This window comes from Artibeus jamaicensis, unplaced genomic scaffold (genome assembly GCF_021234435.1).
Source record: "Artibeus jamaicensis isolate MK-2021 breed Jamaican fruit bat unplaced genomic scaffold, CSHL_Jam_final scaffold_537, whole genome shotgun sequence".
Taxonomy (NCBI): Eukaryota; Metazoa; Chordata; class Mammalia; order Chiroptera; family Phyllostomidae; genus Artibeus; species Artibeus jamaicensis.
Genome location: NW_026522047.1, coordinates 40,839,975 through 40,855,309, shown reverse-complemented (window position 1 = coordinate 40,855,309; position 15,335 = coordinate 40,839,975). Strand labels below are relative to the sequence as shown.

General features: G+C 45.1%; 1 protein-coding gene across 2 annotated transcripts; it reads right to left on the bottom strand.

The window, feature by feature from the left end:
• ZNF555 (zinc finger protein 555) lies at nucleotides 1–14,660 on the bottom strand. 2 transcript variants are annotated; one of them, XM_037165324.2, is made up of 4 exons: nucleotides 14,541–14,660; nucleotides 5,035–5,161; nucleotides 4,428–4,608; nucleotides 1–3,818 (listed from the first exon to the last, which is right to left on the bottom strand). In XM_037165324.2, exons 1-4 carry the CDS (start codon nucleotides 14,541–14,543, stop codon nucleotides 2,252–2,254), a joined length of 1,878 nt encoding a protein of 625 aa, XP_037021219.2. In that variant the 5' UTR covers nucleotides 14,544–14,660; the 3' UTR covers nucleotides 1–2,251. The 2 variants fall into 2 exon arrangements, with proteins under 2 accessions (XP_037021219.2, XP_037021218.2); XM_037165323.2 differs by lacking the exon at nucleotides 14,541–14,660 and having other exon boundaries at nucleotides 5,035–5,170.
• Between the last annotated feature and the right edge of the window lie 675 nt (nucleotides 14,661–15,335).

Genomic DNA, 15,335 nt, shown 5'->3' with positions numbered 1-15,335 from the left:
TATCTGGAAGCAAAGCTTTACTGAAATAATGATAGGAAGATTGAATAACTTTACATTGAAATGTAAATTGTGTTCACACCCTTGCCACAATAGCAGTTTCACTTCGCGTTCTACTGGAAAACTAACAAGATGGCATGGTCTGAACCTATGACATCGCAGACACTTTGGAAAGCCATTTTGGGGTCGTCTGTGCTTTCCCTTCAACATCAGTGATCACAATTTAAAGGATTACATCCTAGGACAATTATCATTCAGGAGTTCATCTGGCAGAACTACTACTGGTTAGAAAACTAGAGTGAAAAATACCAATATATTTGGAAAGAAATTTAGATGGCTCTGGAGAATGGGATGCGTCATGGGGAGACAACGGCCTTGTTCTAGATTGGGTCATACTGGAGAAGGGTTGGCCCTAACCCAGTTGAGGTGTCCTTACAAGACAGGCATGCGCACAGGGAGAAGAATGCCCCATGAAGGTTAGAGGTAAGCTGCTACCAGCCAATGAACTCCCAGAAGCTGGGACAGAGCTGGAACAGATGCTTCCACGGCACCTTCAGATGAGGCTGGTCCTGCCAACTGTGATTTTGGACTTCTGCCTACAGAACATCGAGACAAAATTTTCTGTTGTCCCAAGCCACCCAGCTGTGGTACCTTGTTAGAGCAGACCAAGGAAACAAATAGTATACAACTGATTTGAAGACACAATATTTCTAAGAAATATCTACAGATTTTCTTTGAAAATAAAACACACATTGTTTTTGATGACACATAAACATAACTAAATTTATGTGATGGAAATGCATCTAGTTCTGTGCAACAGAAATCTCCCAAAATCTAATATATGAGGAAGGTATTTGTTGTCACAAGGACAAGCTGGGTGAGCAACACATTTCAAAATGGAACAGATTAACAAAGTCCCAAGTGTTCTTTTATTTTGCTGCAACACTGTAGTTTTTGTGGTGAATGCAGGATCAGCCAGCCACTGAAAGTATTAAGAACACAGTGTTTGCTAATACAAATTGGACCATAGAAATGAAACTATGTTAACTTCCAGAGAAGAGGGTGAATCATAGCATTAGAGGTCAAGAACCATGAGTCTGAATTCACAGTCTAGAAGACACCTTACAGTTTCTAGAAAAATCCAGATTGGAATTATTTATCCACACAAGTGGGTCCTTGATTCAGAGCTTGTGGAGCTATCTGTGGAAACCTATACCTCTGAGAAATGTGGAAATCAAGAACTTGACGATTCCTTTGATATTCTTGATTACTAGGGAAAAGAAATCAGGGAAATGGGCTGCAATCTGGTATCCAGAAGTCCCTATGCATCTTTCCATCACACTTTAAAGTGGTTCCAAGTCCTGGCTGGCGTAGCTCAGTGGATTGAGTGTGGGTCTGCAAACCAGAGGATTGTGGTTTGATTCCCAGTCAGGGCACATGCCTGGGTTGTGGGCCAGTTCCCGGCAGGGGACACATGAGACGCAACCATGCATTAATATTTCTCTCCCTCTCTCCTTCCCTTCCCCTCTAAAAATAAATAAATAAAAACTTAAAATAAAAAATAAATAAAGTGGTTCCAAAAACTCAGTAATGGCTTCTTCAATTCTGCCTCCCAAGACTCATGTCAGGTTAGGCCACTGGTGAATTAGAACATGGAATCATAACGGGAAGGGATTCTGGGAGATGTTGTTTCCAACATTGTTGACATAGCACAATCCAAAAGAACCATCTGAAACTCACTATCTTGTGGTCTTAACTGTCTCTTGTGAATGCCTACCGTCCAATTCCTAATCACAAGCAAAATAAACAGCAATGAGAAAAAAATGCAAACAACAGCTCACATAATATTATAATTACAAAAACTATAATAAAAATAGAATAAGGCTCCTCTGGCCAAAAATAAAGACTCTGAATAAGGTAGAAAATATATGAAGGGTGATACCCAGTACTTGCCACATGAAGCCAGTAGGCAAAGTCCAACAAATACTAAAGTGTCATTGTTCCAAGAACAATTTAAAGAAGAAATTATAACTACTTACATATTGAAAATACACTTTTAATCATCTATGAGTCCACAAACTAAAGATAAAAGCCTTGTAGACTGAAATGTAAGGAAAAAAACACAACAGAAACTCTTAGCTATTGTGTTTACTGTAGCTAAGAGTACTTGGAGAGTTATTTTTTTCACATAAATGTTTATTTGCAGAAGAACCGAAAATACATGCCCTATGGGTCCAATTTAATGATGAGGTGCTCACAAAGGCAAAACCACATTTACGACTTTCACAGAATTTCTCTCCTGGTGCGAACGTTCTGAAGCGTCACGCACATACTCCTTTGCAGGAGGACTTCCTGCCTCAAATGTGCACTGTGTTTCTGCAGGGTGCGTCCTCATGTGTCTTCTGAAGGATGAGGAACAGCTAAAGGTTTTCCCGCACTGCTGACACTCGTAAGGTCTCTCTCCTGTGTGCATTCTCATATGTATCGGTAAAGAGGATGGCCACTTGAAGACCTTGCCGCATTCCTTACACTCGTAAGGTTTCTCTGCAGTGTGCGTTCTCACATGCTGCTGCAGAAGTTCGGGCCAGCTGAACGCCTTCCCACACTGCTTGCACTCATGGAGTTTCTCGGCAGTGTGCCTCCTCATGTGTTTTTGTAAGGAAATGTGGCAATAGAAAGCTTTGCCGCACAGTTTGCATTCATACGATTTGTCTTCAGGATGCATTCTCACATGTTCTCGATAGCAAGCAGGCAAGTCGAAGGCTTTTCCACACTGTTTACATTCATAGGGCTTCTCTCTAGTGTGCGTTCTCACATGTTTTCGTAAGGAAATGGGCCAGTTGAATGTTTTTGCACACTGAGTGCATTCGTAAGGCTTCTCTCCGGTGTGCACTCTCATGTGTCCTCGGAAGGATGAGGGATGGCTGAACGCTTTCCCACACTGGTTACACGCATAGGGTTTCTCTCCACCGTGAGTCCTTTCGTGTCTGCGGAATGACTGGGGGTAAACAAAGGTTTTCCCACACTGTTTGCACTCATAAGGTTTCTCTCCAGTGTGAATCCTTTCATGTCTTCTGAAGGACTGGAGATAGATGAAGGTTTTCCCACACTGTTTACAGTCATAGGGCTTCTCTCCCGTGTGCATTATCACGTGTCTTCGAAAAGCTGAGAAGTAACTGAAGGCCTCTCCACATTCCTCACACTTATGTGGTGTTTCTCCAGTGTGTGATATCATGTGTCTTCGAAAAGTTGAGGAGTAGCCGAAGACCTCCCCACACTTCTCACACTTATAGGGCTTCTCTCCTGTGTGCGTTATCATGTGTCTTCGAAAAGTTGAGGAATAGCTGAAGGCTTTCCCACACTCCTTACATTTATAGGGCTTCTCCCCAGTGTGCGTTCTCACGTGACTAGTGAGGCTGGAAACATCAATGAAGGCTTTCCCACACTGCTGGCATTCATAGGTTTTTTCTGCAGTATGGATCCTTACATGCCGATTGAGGGAAGAAGTACGAGGAAAGGTCTTCCCACATACCTTACACACGTAGGGCCTCTCCCCTTTGTGGGTTCTCACATGCGCCCTGAGGTGTGAATAGTAACTGTAGGCCCGCCCACACTCCTGACATTGATATGGTTTGTGTCCAGCGTGAATGGCAACGTGCCTCCCGACGGATGTATGGTGCCTGAAGACTTCCGCGTGTGCGCTGCACTCATACTGTCTTACTTCAGGAAGAGTTTTCTGATACAGATTAAGACTGGAAATCTCACTTAAGCCTTCCCCACACTGATCATTATTTTCACAGAGTCTCTCCACCACATGGTTTCTGTTAAAAAAATGAGAAACATGTTATAATAGTTTGACTCATAATGGGTTTCTTAATATTTATTAATATTAGAATTACGTTTTCACCAATCTCAGTGAATGTGCTGGCTTTCTATCCTGACTTGCTTTAAAGTGAAATGCACTGAATGGATTGAGCACAGCCATTCTGAAAACAGTGTTTCTTTAACAGACTTTTCTCCAAATTCTTTCCTACCGTTTCTAACACTCAACATCTGGGTCACATTTTTAAATTTTTTTTTAAGAGAGAGTAGGGAAGAAAAGGTGGAAGGGAGGGAGAAAAACATCCATGTGTGAGAGAAACATCAACTGGCTGCGCCCTGACTAGGGACCTTGTATGCACCCTGACTAGGGACCGAACCCAAGCCCAGGCATGTGCCCTGATTGGGAATCAAATCAACTACCTTTCCCTTTGTAGGACAATGTGCAACCAATTGAGACACACCAGTTAGGGCCTAATGTCACATTTAAGAATTTTTTTTTTTTTGGTAAAAATCTGAGTAAATAAATTTGAGTGAGGCTTATATGGGTTGTGGTTTGTTTGCTTTTTGAATTTCACAACATACTAATATTGTTCTGGAATGCGACTCACCTCAGATAGCTCCCTGGGTTTGAGTGCAGATATTCAATACAAAATTCCTCCCAAATTTTTCCTAAGACGGAGACCCAAGAATTTCTGGAAAATTTTGTTATTTTATCTTCCTTGGATATTTTATTCCCATAAATATCCTGCTGAAAAACTGACCTATTGGCCTTAAATTGAGTCTCATCATCTGAAAACAGAAAGGGAACAAATCTTACAAGAATAAAGGTAACTGTTAGCCAAAAAAGACACTGAGAAGACACTCTGCTAGGGCGTCACCAGTAACAAGTACAAGGTCAAAATGGTAAGCAGTTTCATAAACAGTACAAATCTCACAATGTGACAAAAACAAACCTCACTGGGCCCCTAATGACCCACAACACCCATATCCACTGATGACAGTTCTTCACACACAAAGAACTGTGTATAAAACCTCAGTTTAATATACAGATTCTCATTCTCTATTAGATTCTAGCTCTATGACAGTTATGACAGTGTCTTTTTATTTAATGTATACCTTTTCCACATTCCATGTCTGGGAACAGTCTTGATATGCAAGAAATGCACATTCTCTAAAGTGAGAAGGAACTAAGTGAAGGAACAACGTCACTCTTACCCACTGAGGCCAGGTTTCTGAAGGTCTCCAGCATCACTTCTCTGTAGAGCTCCCTCTGAGCAGCATCCAGCAGAGCCCACTCTTCCAGGGTGAAGTCCACAGCCACATCCTCAAAGACCACTGGGTTCTGAAACATCCAGTGTATGCGGAGGAGGATGGGTGAGCAAGTAGCACTGAACAAGTAGGATCAACTCACAGGAAGTTCAAAGAAGATTCTGTGGTCACCTAACCATCCAGTCTATGACTACGACATCAGAACCTCTTATTCCATATCCACACTCACGACCTCATAGATTTAAAGCACCACTAACACAATGAACTTACCTCCACATTTTTACTGCAACCACATCAAGATGTTCCCTAACCAAAGGGCTCAGACATTAAAGAAATTAAAGGAATTGGTGGGGCCACTTTATGCCCCACCAATCCCTTGTGATACAATCAACTTCGGCTCCTTTCCACTGCCCACCACATCACTCAGTACTACATGGGGCCCAAGTCAAACCTGGATGAGCGGTTTTTATAAGGTTTTTTTTTTTTGAGACCTGACCAGTGTGGCTCAGTTGGTTGGGCATCGACCTGTAAATCAAAAGGTCACCAGTTCTATTCCCAATCAGGCTGCAGGTTTGGTCCCACACATACGAGAGACAATTAATCAATGGTTCTCTCTCACATCAGTGTTTCTGTCCCTCTCTTTCTCCCTCCCTTCCTCTTTCTCTAAAAATAAATAAAATCTTTTAAAGTTTTAAAAATAATTTTATTTTTCAATTACAGTTGACACAATATTAGTGTGAGGTGTATGACACAGTAACCAGACATTTACACAACTTGTGCACCGACCGCCCGGGTAGGTGCCCACCTGACAGCACACACAGTTACTACAATGGTATCGCCTGCACGCCCCGTGCTGACTTTACCTCCTGTGACCGTTCTGGAACTGCCAGTTTGTACTCCTTAATCTCGGCCCACTTCTGCCCAGGCTCCCCAACCCCCTTCCTATCTGGCAACTGTCAGTTTGTTCTCTGTGTCTGTCTTGTCTGTTTTGTTTGTTCACTTGCTTTATTTTTTTATATTCCACATATACATGAGATTGTATGGTATTTGTCTTTCTGTGTCGGACTTATTTTGCTTAGCATAATACCCTTTAGTTCCATCTATGTGGTCACAAATGGTAAGATTTCACTCTTTTTTTGGTTGAGTCACATTCAATTGTGTATGTGTGTACATAACATTGTTATCCACTGGTCTACCAATGGACACTTACATTGCTTCCCTATCTTGGCAATTGTAAGCAATGCTGCAATGAACAGATAGGTGCATATGTCTTTTTTAATTTCTCGCAACAGTATTCTTGCTGACCTTGAGGACAAGGTTAAGAGTGCCTTTTTGCCAAGGAGTTAACTGAAGTCAAAACCATCCAACAGTAAATCTGCCCTTGATTAAAAAAAAAAACACATAAAAGATTCGCCAGTGCCTTCCCACAAAGGAAGCCCTTCCTCATCTCAAATTCCAGGAGAAGGCTGCTTCCCCACAAACCAGCCAGGAGGCTGCGCTCTCAGTGCCTCTCATTCCCTCCCCCGCCCCACCGGGCCCCACGTGAACCACTGAGCTGCGTGCTTCCATTAGGCCCTAGTTTTTAAAAAAAGAATATCAACACTCTGACATCCACAAGCAGGGGACGGAGAAAATACTCAGTCAACTCTGCTGCCAGAACTTACCTATTCAACAGCATAATAGCAAAGTAGGACTATTCCTGCTGTTGGTATGGGGAATGACAGAAGGGCCCAAAGTCGGCTGAATTGATGTTGGGACAGTTATCTGTCATATTTCCTCCCATAAAGCTCCCTTGCCCATTGTGCAGAAGAAGAGTTGACACCTCAGGCCTGAACTTTTTATCTTTAGAAATGACTGAAGCATGACCAGTGTCATGAGAGGTATCACACCACCTGAACTGATATTTCTCCCAGTGTCTAAACTGACTGTGCAGACAACAGCACTGAGCACCTAATTTCCCACCAGGTGGCTGGTGTTGGAGACCAGCTAGGCATGTGATGCTCACATCGTCAGCTGTCAGTAAAATCCCTGGGCACTGGGCCTCTAACAAGCCTCCCTGGTAGACACTTCACATGTTGTTACAACTCCTTGCTGCGGGCACTCTGTCTGACTCCACTAGGAAAGGACTCAACAGCATGCCCCTGGTTTCCTGCAGCTTTCTCCCCATGTGCCTTTCCTCTTGCTGATTTGCCCATGTCTTTTTGTTGTAACAAATCATAGTAATGAACGCAACTATATGCTGAATCGTGAGAGTCCTGATAGCAGGGCCTGGGAGCAGTCTTTGAGACATTAGAAGTAGGTTTGCTGGAACGCCGTGACCCATCGAAACATGGCAAAAACACTGGGAAGAGGAAGGATGAAGAGGGAGGGGATGGGACATGGGACTCTGGTGCCTGGATGGCTATGGAGCTGCCCATGGTTTGAAAGGGTGGCTGAGCTGCTCTCTGGTGGGAGGTCAAGTTGACAGATCTGACTCCAGGAGGGCTGGCTACTGCATAGATGGGCTGCTTCTGGCCCTGCCAGCTACAGCTGACGGGAGGAAAACAACAACCACAAAAAAAACAAAGGCCATCCTAGTAGGGCCTTTGAGTTTTGTTCTCTCTTCTAGCAAAAAGAACAAAGAACCCCCAATTTCTCAAAGCTGAGCTTTGAATAGGCAAAAAGTGCTAAAAGTTTGCATTCATTAGGAGGGAAAAAAAGTTAAATCAGTCCTCAGGGGTGGAGCAAAACTTTAGATAAACCAAGGGGAGAGGGAAGCAGCCCTCGGCCAGCTGGGGCTGCAGTGGCCTCCTGACCCACCCTGGCGTTCTGGCCAGGGCCTCCCCGGCAGCTGTAATTTTATCCCTATAAACACTGAATTTGTAACTAGGGCCTTGATATGCATCCAACTGTCCCCACACAAGATATGTTTAAATACTAACCCCTGGCACCTGTGAGTATGGTTTTACTTGGAAATAGGATCTTCGCAGGTGTAATCACGTCACGATGGAGTCACTACAATGGGCCCAAACCTGACTGGTGTCCTTATCAGAAGAGGAACATGCCCTCATGTGGGCTTCCCAGAAGCCCAGGGAAAACGGCCACGTGAAGAGGGACGCAGAGACTGTGCTGCCACAGCAACAAACGCCGAGGCTGCCGGATGTGGTAATGGACAAGGAGGGCTCCCAGAGGCCTCGAGGGCCCTGAGGGAGCATGATCCTGTCAACACCTTGATCTCCAACCTCCAGCCTCCAGAACTGTGAGGGAACAAAATTTCAAGTCCCCACTGTGGCCACTTGTTATAGAGCCCTAGGAAACTAACACAGTGTATGACTGAATTGCAATGAGAATGAAGGGGGAGGAGACTTTTACTTGAAATGATTTTGATTTGTCATTCCTGCATCTGCATGTGTGACAAAAACGGAGGCAAGTGGTGTGGCCTTACAGTTCTATCGGCACTCGAAGGGCCATCCCAGTCCGTGCAAAGAAGAAAGTGTCAGTGCGACGCCACGTCCTTGCTTCTGCCACTGGTACGTGGGATGGAATTTAGCCTCTCAGTATTAGAAATAAGATTAGGTCTCCATAACTGATGGCTTTTTACTATGATTTTTACCTAGGTTAAAAAAAGAAGAAAACAAAGTAAAAAAAAACAAAACAAAACAATAAAAACAGGCTACATCTACATGGGAAGTCGATTTTTGGAATTACAAGTAAAAGTTTCCAGTTTGCTAAATAGTTCTTAAGAAGACCTATTTCTGATGACCTGTGTAGGCTGACGATTGTCCAGCAGTGGGTCAGTTTGGATTCTAAGACAAACAAAACAACAAGGGCTTAGGTCAGTCTCATCGGCCACTTGTACTTGGAACCCAGGTGTATGCCCTTGCAGCATCTCAGCTTTGCTACTGAGAAGAAAGACCGCAGTGTTTGATGGCATTCTGAATTCACACAGCCTGCATTCTGACCTCCTGGATTTGACCATGAGCTAAAACCCAAATGTCCACGATGGGCTGTTGCAGCCTCAGTACACCCTGTGCTGGCCTGAAAGCTGGGTTAAGCTCCAGGAACAGGACTTCGACTCTTGAATGTGGATGGTTCAGAGGAGCGCTCTGTGAGACCTCAAACTGTGAAAACCTCACAGATGCCAGTGGATCTGGTGGGGTCACTTACAGTTGTCCGTGACTAAGGCCCTGTTCTCCAATGGGACCATGTAAAATCAAGCTGGTCCCTTCACAGCTGGGAGCTTCCATGCTGACAGATCACCTCCAACATGTCCAACTGGTGAGGTGAACGAACTGGTGCCATGCCCTGGGGACCTGGCTGCCTGACCAATGCATCCTGCTTGGGGTGCCTGACTATTGCAAACTCTGTGTTTCCAGGGTGTTGGGAACTGCCCTGCCTGGTTTCCGGAGCTGTAACCCCCCTATGGCTAAGGTTGAGTGAGCAATCTTTGGTCCGTAAGCCACTAAGGAGACAAAGCTTATCTCCTTGGCAAGGGTACTGCCTCTGCTCCTTTTACTTCATCCTGCCTGGCCCCCAATGGTTGATTGGTTAGCCAATGATGTATAAGATTCCTCAAGGGAGGGACAACCTAAGACAGGCATGATCATGGGGGGGGCCCAGGGAAGGACTTGGGGGCGCTGTAGAAAAAGGGGGTGATGGACCCTCACCCCTCAGCTTTGACATAGTCAGAATCCTCATTCTGTCTGCAAGAAGTCTCCTGTTCTCTTGGCTGCCTTACTTCCCCTTGCTTGACTTAAGCCTGAAAAAATGCTGGAGGTGGGTACAGCCCTGTACTGGAAAGGGCGGGTTCCCTGGGGCAATCAGACCTAAGAAAGAATGCATAAAATCCTGTCAAGCCTGCTTTGCTAACACCCTCAACTTAAATGATAAGGGTCCAAGCCAGAAATGAGTTTGTTTCCCCAAAGTTTTATGGTCCTTTAACCATCTGATCCTGACTCAGAATAAGCCCTCAGAGTTCTTTGAATGTTATCTATTGTTTAATCATTTCTGCCTGACAATGATTGACGAACTTTATTCCTGTGTAAACTGAACCCAATAAAAGCCTGTCAAAGCAACGGTTGGGGCGCTCTCCTCTGGAGAAAGGAGCCATGCCATCCCTTTTCCTCCACCGGACTCGGTAGTCCGTGTGAATTTCTCGTATCTCATCCGTAACACTGAAGACCCCAGGAGCCGGGGTCCGAGTCACATGGGGCTGAGGGTGCCCACCTGGACTGTACTTCTCAGGTATGTGTCCTCACGGGACACCGTCATATCTGTGGATAAGGCACTCAAGTCAAATTCAACTTACTGGCCAGAGTTGTGCAGGGACTTAATACCCAGGGCCAGGTAAAAACAAACAAACAAACAAACAAACAAAATACAGGTATTTGAAGAAGACTGCCCCCCTCCCCTGCACCTTAATGGCTTTCTAAGACCTTTATAGCGAATGGGATTGACTTGAACTGGCCAGGTCCAGGAAGGACCCCTAAGGGGATAGCCAAAATCACTATGTCAGTTGGGTCTCATCCTACCGTACAGGGTCCCACTAATAATTTTGCTATAAAGACGCCTTGTCCGAGAAGTGTTAGCGGAGGAGGCCTGAAAGTCCTTATCCTCAGAATGTCCTGCTTGCAAGGTTGGCCCTGGTCAGGCATATGGGAGCTCGGATGTCGGGAGTTTCCAGCACCCTGATACAAGTGGCTCCCTCTTCCTTTTTATGTAAACAATAGGGCTTCTGCCAAAGACCTGCTCCAGGGAGGATGTACCATTTGCATCAGGCCAGAAAGGAGACTTCGGCATGACAAGTCCCAATAAAAACTCTGTAACCAAGTCTCTCATTAGTTGCCCTGCCTGACAGGCATTTCAAATGTATTGTCACACTGGGCTGCTTTGTGATGTCACTAGAGGGGACCCTGTACCTGTTCTCCTTAGTGCTTGGCCTCAGGCACCTATCTCCTGGGCTGACCCTGCATTATTCTTGTGCTGCAATAAATCACAGCCATGAGCATGACCTAACGCTGAATCCTAGGAATCCTCCTAGACCTCATGAATGGAATTAGTGCCCTTATAACAGAGGCTCCAGAGAGCTCCCTGGACTCTTCCACCACCAGAGGACACGTGAAAAGACAGCTGTCTATGAACCAGGAAGCTGGCCTTCAACAGATACCAAATCTATCTGTGCCTTGATCTTGGACTTCCCAGCTTCCAGAACTGTGACAAATAAGTGTTTACTGGTTATAAGCCCCCCCCCCCCAGTCTGTGGTATTTTTGCTACAGCAGCCCCAGCTGACTAAAACAGGAACTCCCAAACACACCCAGTATCAAATAATTTAATATTCTACAACATTCATTTTTTTAAATGTACCACTGAGCACCCGTTGCATGCAAAAACCTTTACAAAGACCTTTAAACACATACATCAGCTCTGTGAAGCAGACGTTATGAAAACTGGTTCCCAGAAGGGGAAAGGCAGAATGGTCCACGAGTAATGCCACACAAATGCCGAACACTTGCGCATCTGTGACACGCACCTTACTCACAGCTGTTTTGTTACTGTAACTGCTGTTTCCCAGTGTGATACGGAGATAAGCTCGGTTTCGCTTGGCACTATGGGGAAGTGCCAACAGAAGCACCCTACTCCGTGCTTACATCCTTACGTGGCTCTTTCATTTAGTACAACCGATTAAGGTTACAGCGACATGGGTCCTTGTACCTGAAGGCACTAGAGCTAGAGCACCAAACAAAAAAATTCTCCACCTCGTGGATCTTAAATTCTTTTGGAGGAAAACAACACACAAGCAAATCAAATATAAGTAGGAAGAAAAATGTGGCACCATGAGGGGGTCAGGAGGGGGCTATGTGTCACTGTGTGTGTATTTGCGTACATGTTGATATTGACATAGACAAATGTGAATGACTGGCTGCAAGGTAAAGAACAATAAAATAACCCATTGAAATAACACTACAAATTGATACCTAAATTGTTTAAAATATATATGTATATCAAATAGACGTATATGTGTATCTATGTATGATTCTACATATTGGTTACATACATCAGAGTGAGGGGGCCTATCACGGGGGTTCAGTTCAAGTGGGGCAGCTGGTGTGAAAGCATGTTCTACATTTAGGGCTGAATTTCATCTCACAGATAATTATTTTTTAATATTTCTGGTGACTGTACAAATGTCATATGCATTTCCTACACTGATGTTGTATTATAAAAGAGAAAACTCTAAAATCAATTTATATACCTTGCCTGTCATCATCTTAGGAGTTGCTAGGAACTATTTAATAATATTCAAGACATATATCTTACATTGGAGAACAGATGGTAACATGTGTGACCCAATAAAGGAAAACTGATAACACAATGTTCAAAAAATAACAAAGAACATTGAAATGGTATGATGTTGTTTTCTCCAAAACAATTAGGGACAAAGCAAATATGCTCAGGACCCCTTTTCTGCTCAACATTACATTATATTAGAGCCAATCTAGACCCAGCAGAAAACAAATGTACAAGAACTAAAAAAGAAAAAAGCCTTGTCTTTATGCCTACCTCTGTCAATTGTACATGTAGGACATGAACAGAACAAAAAAAAAAAAATCACAGAATAAGATTTTTAAGAAAAATCCGGGGTAAAAATTCAATTTAAAAATACAGTTCATTACCATTTCAATTAATGGAAAGTTGGAAAATTTACTTTAAAATGACAATGCATATACTATGGTAAAAAAAATCAAAATTTAATTAGTACTAAACAAGTCTAAAGAAGGCTATAAAAAAAAACAAATGGAAGAGTTGTAAAACAGTAAGAAATGTAACAAAGTAAAATGAAATGCATGGAGAGAAGGCACATGTCCTTAAAAAGGAGGACTCGGCATTACCAAGGTATCAGCTCTTCCAAAAGAGACCTAAAGTTTTCATAAAATTGCATTACATCTCCAAACAAGATTTTTTTCCTCAGGACTTGAAAAATACTAATTTTACAAATCTAACAGGAAAAACAAATATCCAAAAAGCCCAAATGTTCTGAAGAACAAGGGAGGGGCCCACCTATCACAAATCAAGAATTTTAAAGCCAGTAAATCCTGATGGAATTAGCAGAGGCCTGGACAACTAAATCCACTGAAAGGAGCATTTTTGAAGTGGGACCTTGTTTGTTAATTCACGACAGGGCAGCCAAGGGCAGGTCAGTGACAGGAATGACAAATATGTCAGACAGTAACGAAAAGTTATCTGAACAAAGTCGCTTTACCCCCACCTCTTCCTTAGATAGTATCAACTTACTGTAGGTTAAAGTAAAGGGTATTACAGATAATAGCAAACAGCAGTTTACCCACAGTCACAAATTCTGCCCCCTGCCAAGGAAAAGAACTGATATTTTGGTGAATCTCTATAATTCACAGGTTCACCTACTACGCTTTGTAGAAATGTATTCATTTCTCTGCTGCCGTGTCAGGAGGTTTATCCCTGTTGCTCTAACATTCCTTTCCCCAGCAGGAATTTCAAGGCTAAACTCGGGAATTCCACTGCTTATCGCCCAAAGGCACAGACCTGAGAAATGAGCTACACACACGGGGGGGGGGGGGGGGGGAGGGGGATCTGAAAAGAAGGTTTAACAAAACCTTTTTTGTTAAAGACAAAAAGGTTTAACAAAAAAGAAAGACACTTTCTTTTTTCCCCCCTGAAACTCACGTCTTAGAAAATATTTGAACTTTCCTGCTCTATTAATTAAAAAGTATTTTAACTTTAGCGAAAAACTGACGCTCCAACGAGTGAATACATCTTTTCAAGGTGACAAACCCAGGGAGGGGCAGGGCTGAACTGGAACACAGACATAGCTGACTCCAGACTCCGGGGTCCAGGGCAGACTTCCCACCACGTCGGAGACCCCGCACCACGGCACTCTGACCCGCTTCCTGCACAAAGGACACAGGCTGGTGTCCTGCTGTGAGTCTCAAGTGCAGGCGGCTCCTGAGAGGTGGGTGGCCTTTCCCAGTCTTCTGCGTTAGTTTCTCTGCCTTCAGGAGCCCGAATCATTTCCATCTTTTCTCCTCAACACCAGAATCCAGTCAGCTGACAACCCTGTCCCTCCAAGAAGTAATAATTGAGGTCGCGCGGTCGGTTAGAGACCGAGGACGTACCAGGGGGATCCGTCCCAATGGCTCCCCCAGCTAGGTCTCCCCAGATTCCCCGCCCACCCCGCAGACTGGCCGCTGTTAGGAGCCGATCAGGACTGATACTCGCTCCCCTCCCCGTGGATGTAGCTGTGGGCATCTGAGTCGCCCAACTCTGAGGTCCTAAGACCCCGGACCCCACGCACGGGCCAGACTGCACGTCAGGCTCCACCCGGGGCCAAAGCAGAAAAACTAGGGTCGAAACCCTGGGGGGCGCGGGGAGCCCCGGCCCACGGCCGCTTCCAGCGAATTCTGCCTGGCTCGAACCAGACCCGGCCCTGCGCACTCACCATCTCCGGGCTCTCAAAGGGTCCTCCGGGCGGTACAGGAACTAGAGAGTTATGGGTTCCAGGCACCTGGGCCTGGTGCCGGGCAGGTGCGTAGCAACACCTCGATCGGCCAAAAGCGACGTCCACTCCTTTCCGCGGAGTTTCTGATTGGACACTGTTGGGAATCCGAAATCTTGATTGGACATCTTTTTCGAGCACTCCGAGGTCTAGGGCTTCTGATTGGGCCATTTCCAGAGACCCGCCTCTGTCTCCTTGACTTCCAGGCACACCGCCCTGAATCCTTGAGTGGACAGTGCTCTAACCCGCCCCCTGTATCATGAGTGACAGGCAGTCCGGACGCTTAGCTGACCACTGCCCCGGACGTTGGCTCCAACCCTCTCCCTGTCTGGCGTACTGGCATCTGTTCACACTTAGGCAGCCACGTTTGGGTGCGCACCCTGGACCGGGAAGTTCTGACTCAGTTTCCTCGCGGAGCGCCCTCTGTCCGCACACTGGACGGAACAGGAGGGCCTTATGATCCGGGTCAGCCCAGGGCGAAGCGCCGTTGATCTGTGCCCTCTATTTAAAAACTCTCAACTGTGACGTCTTAGAGTGCACCGTAGGATCCCGCTTGGTTTTGATGTGTGACTTTTGACAATAGGAGGCCCCGCCCTCTGCCCCATTCCCTCATAATGGGGCTTGAGGTCAGCACTCAGAGGGACCCCTGCTTTTACCCCCAAAGTGGGAAGTGGGACCCTGAAGCCCCAGCCTGTACACAGGGCTCCTCTTAGCACAGGAATAGGTGAGATGTTAGAA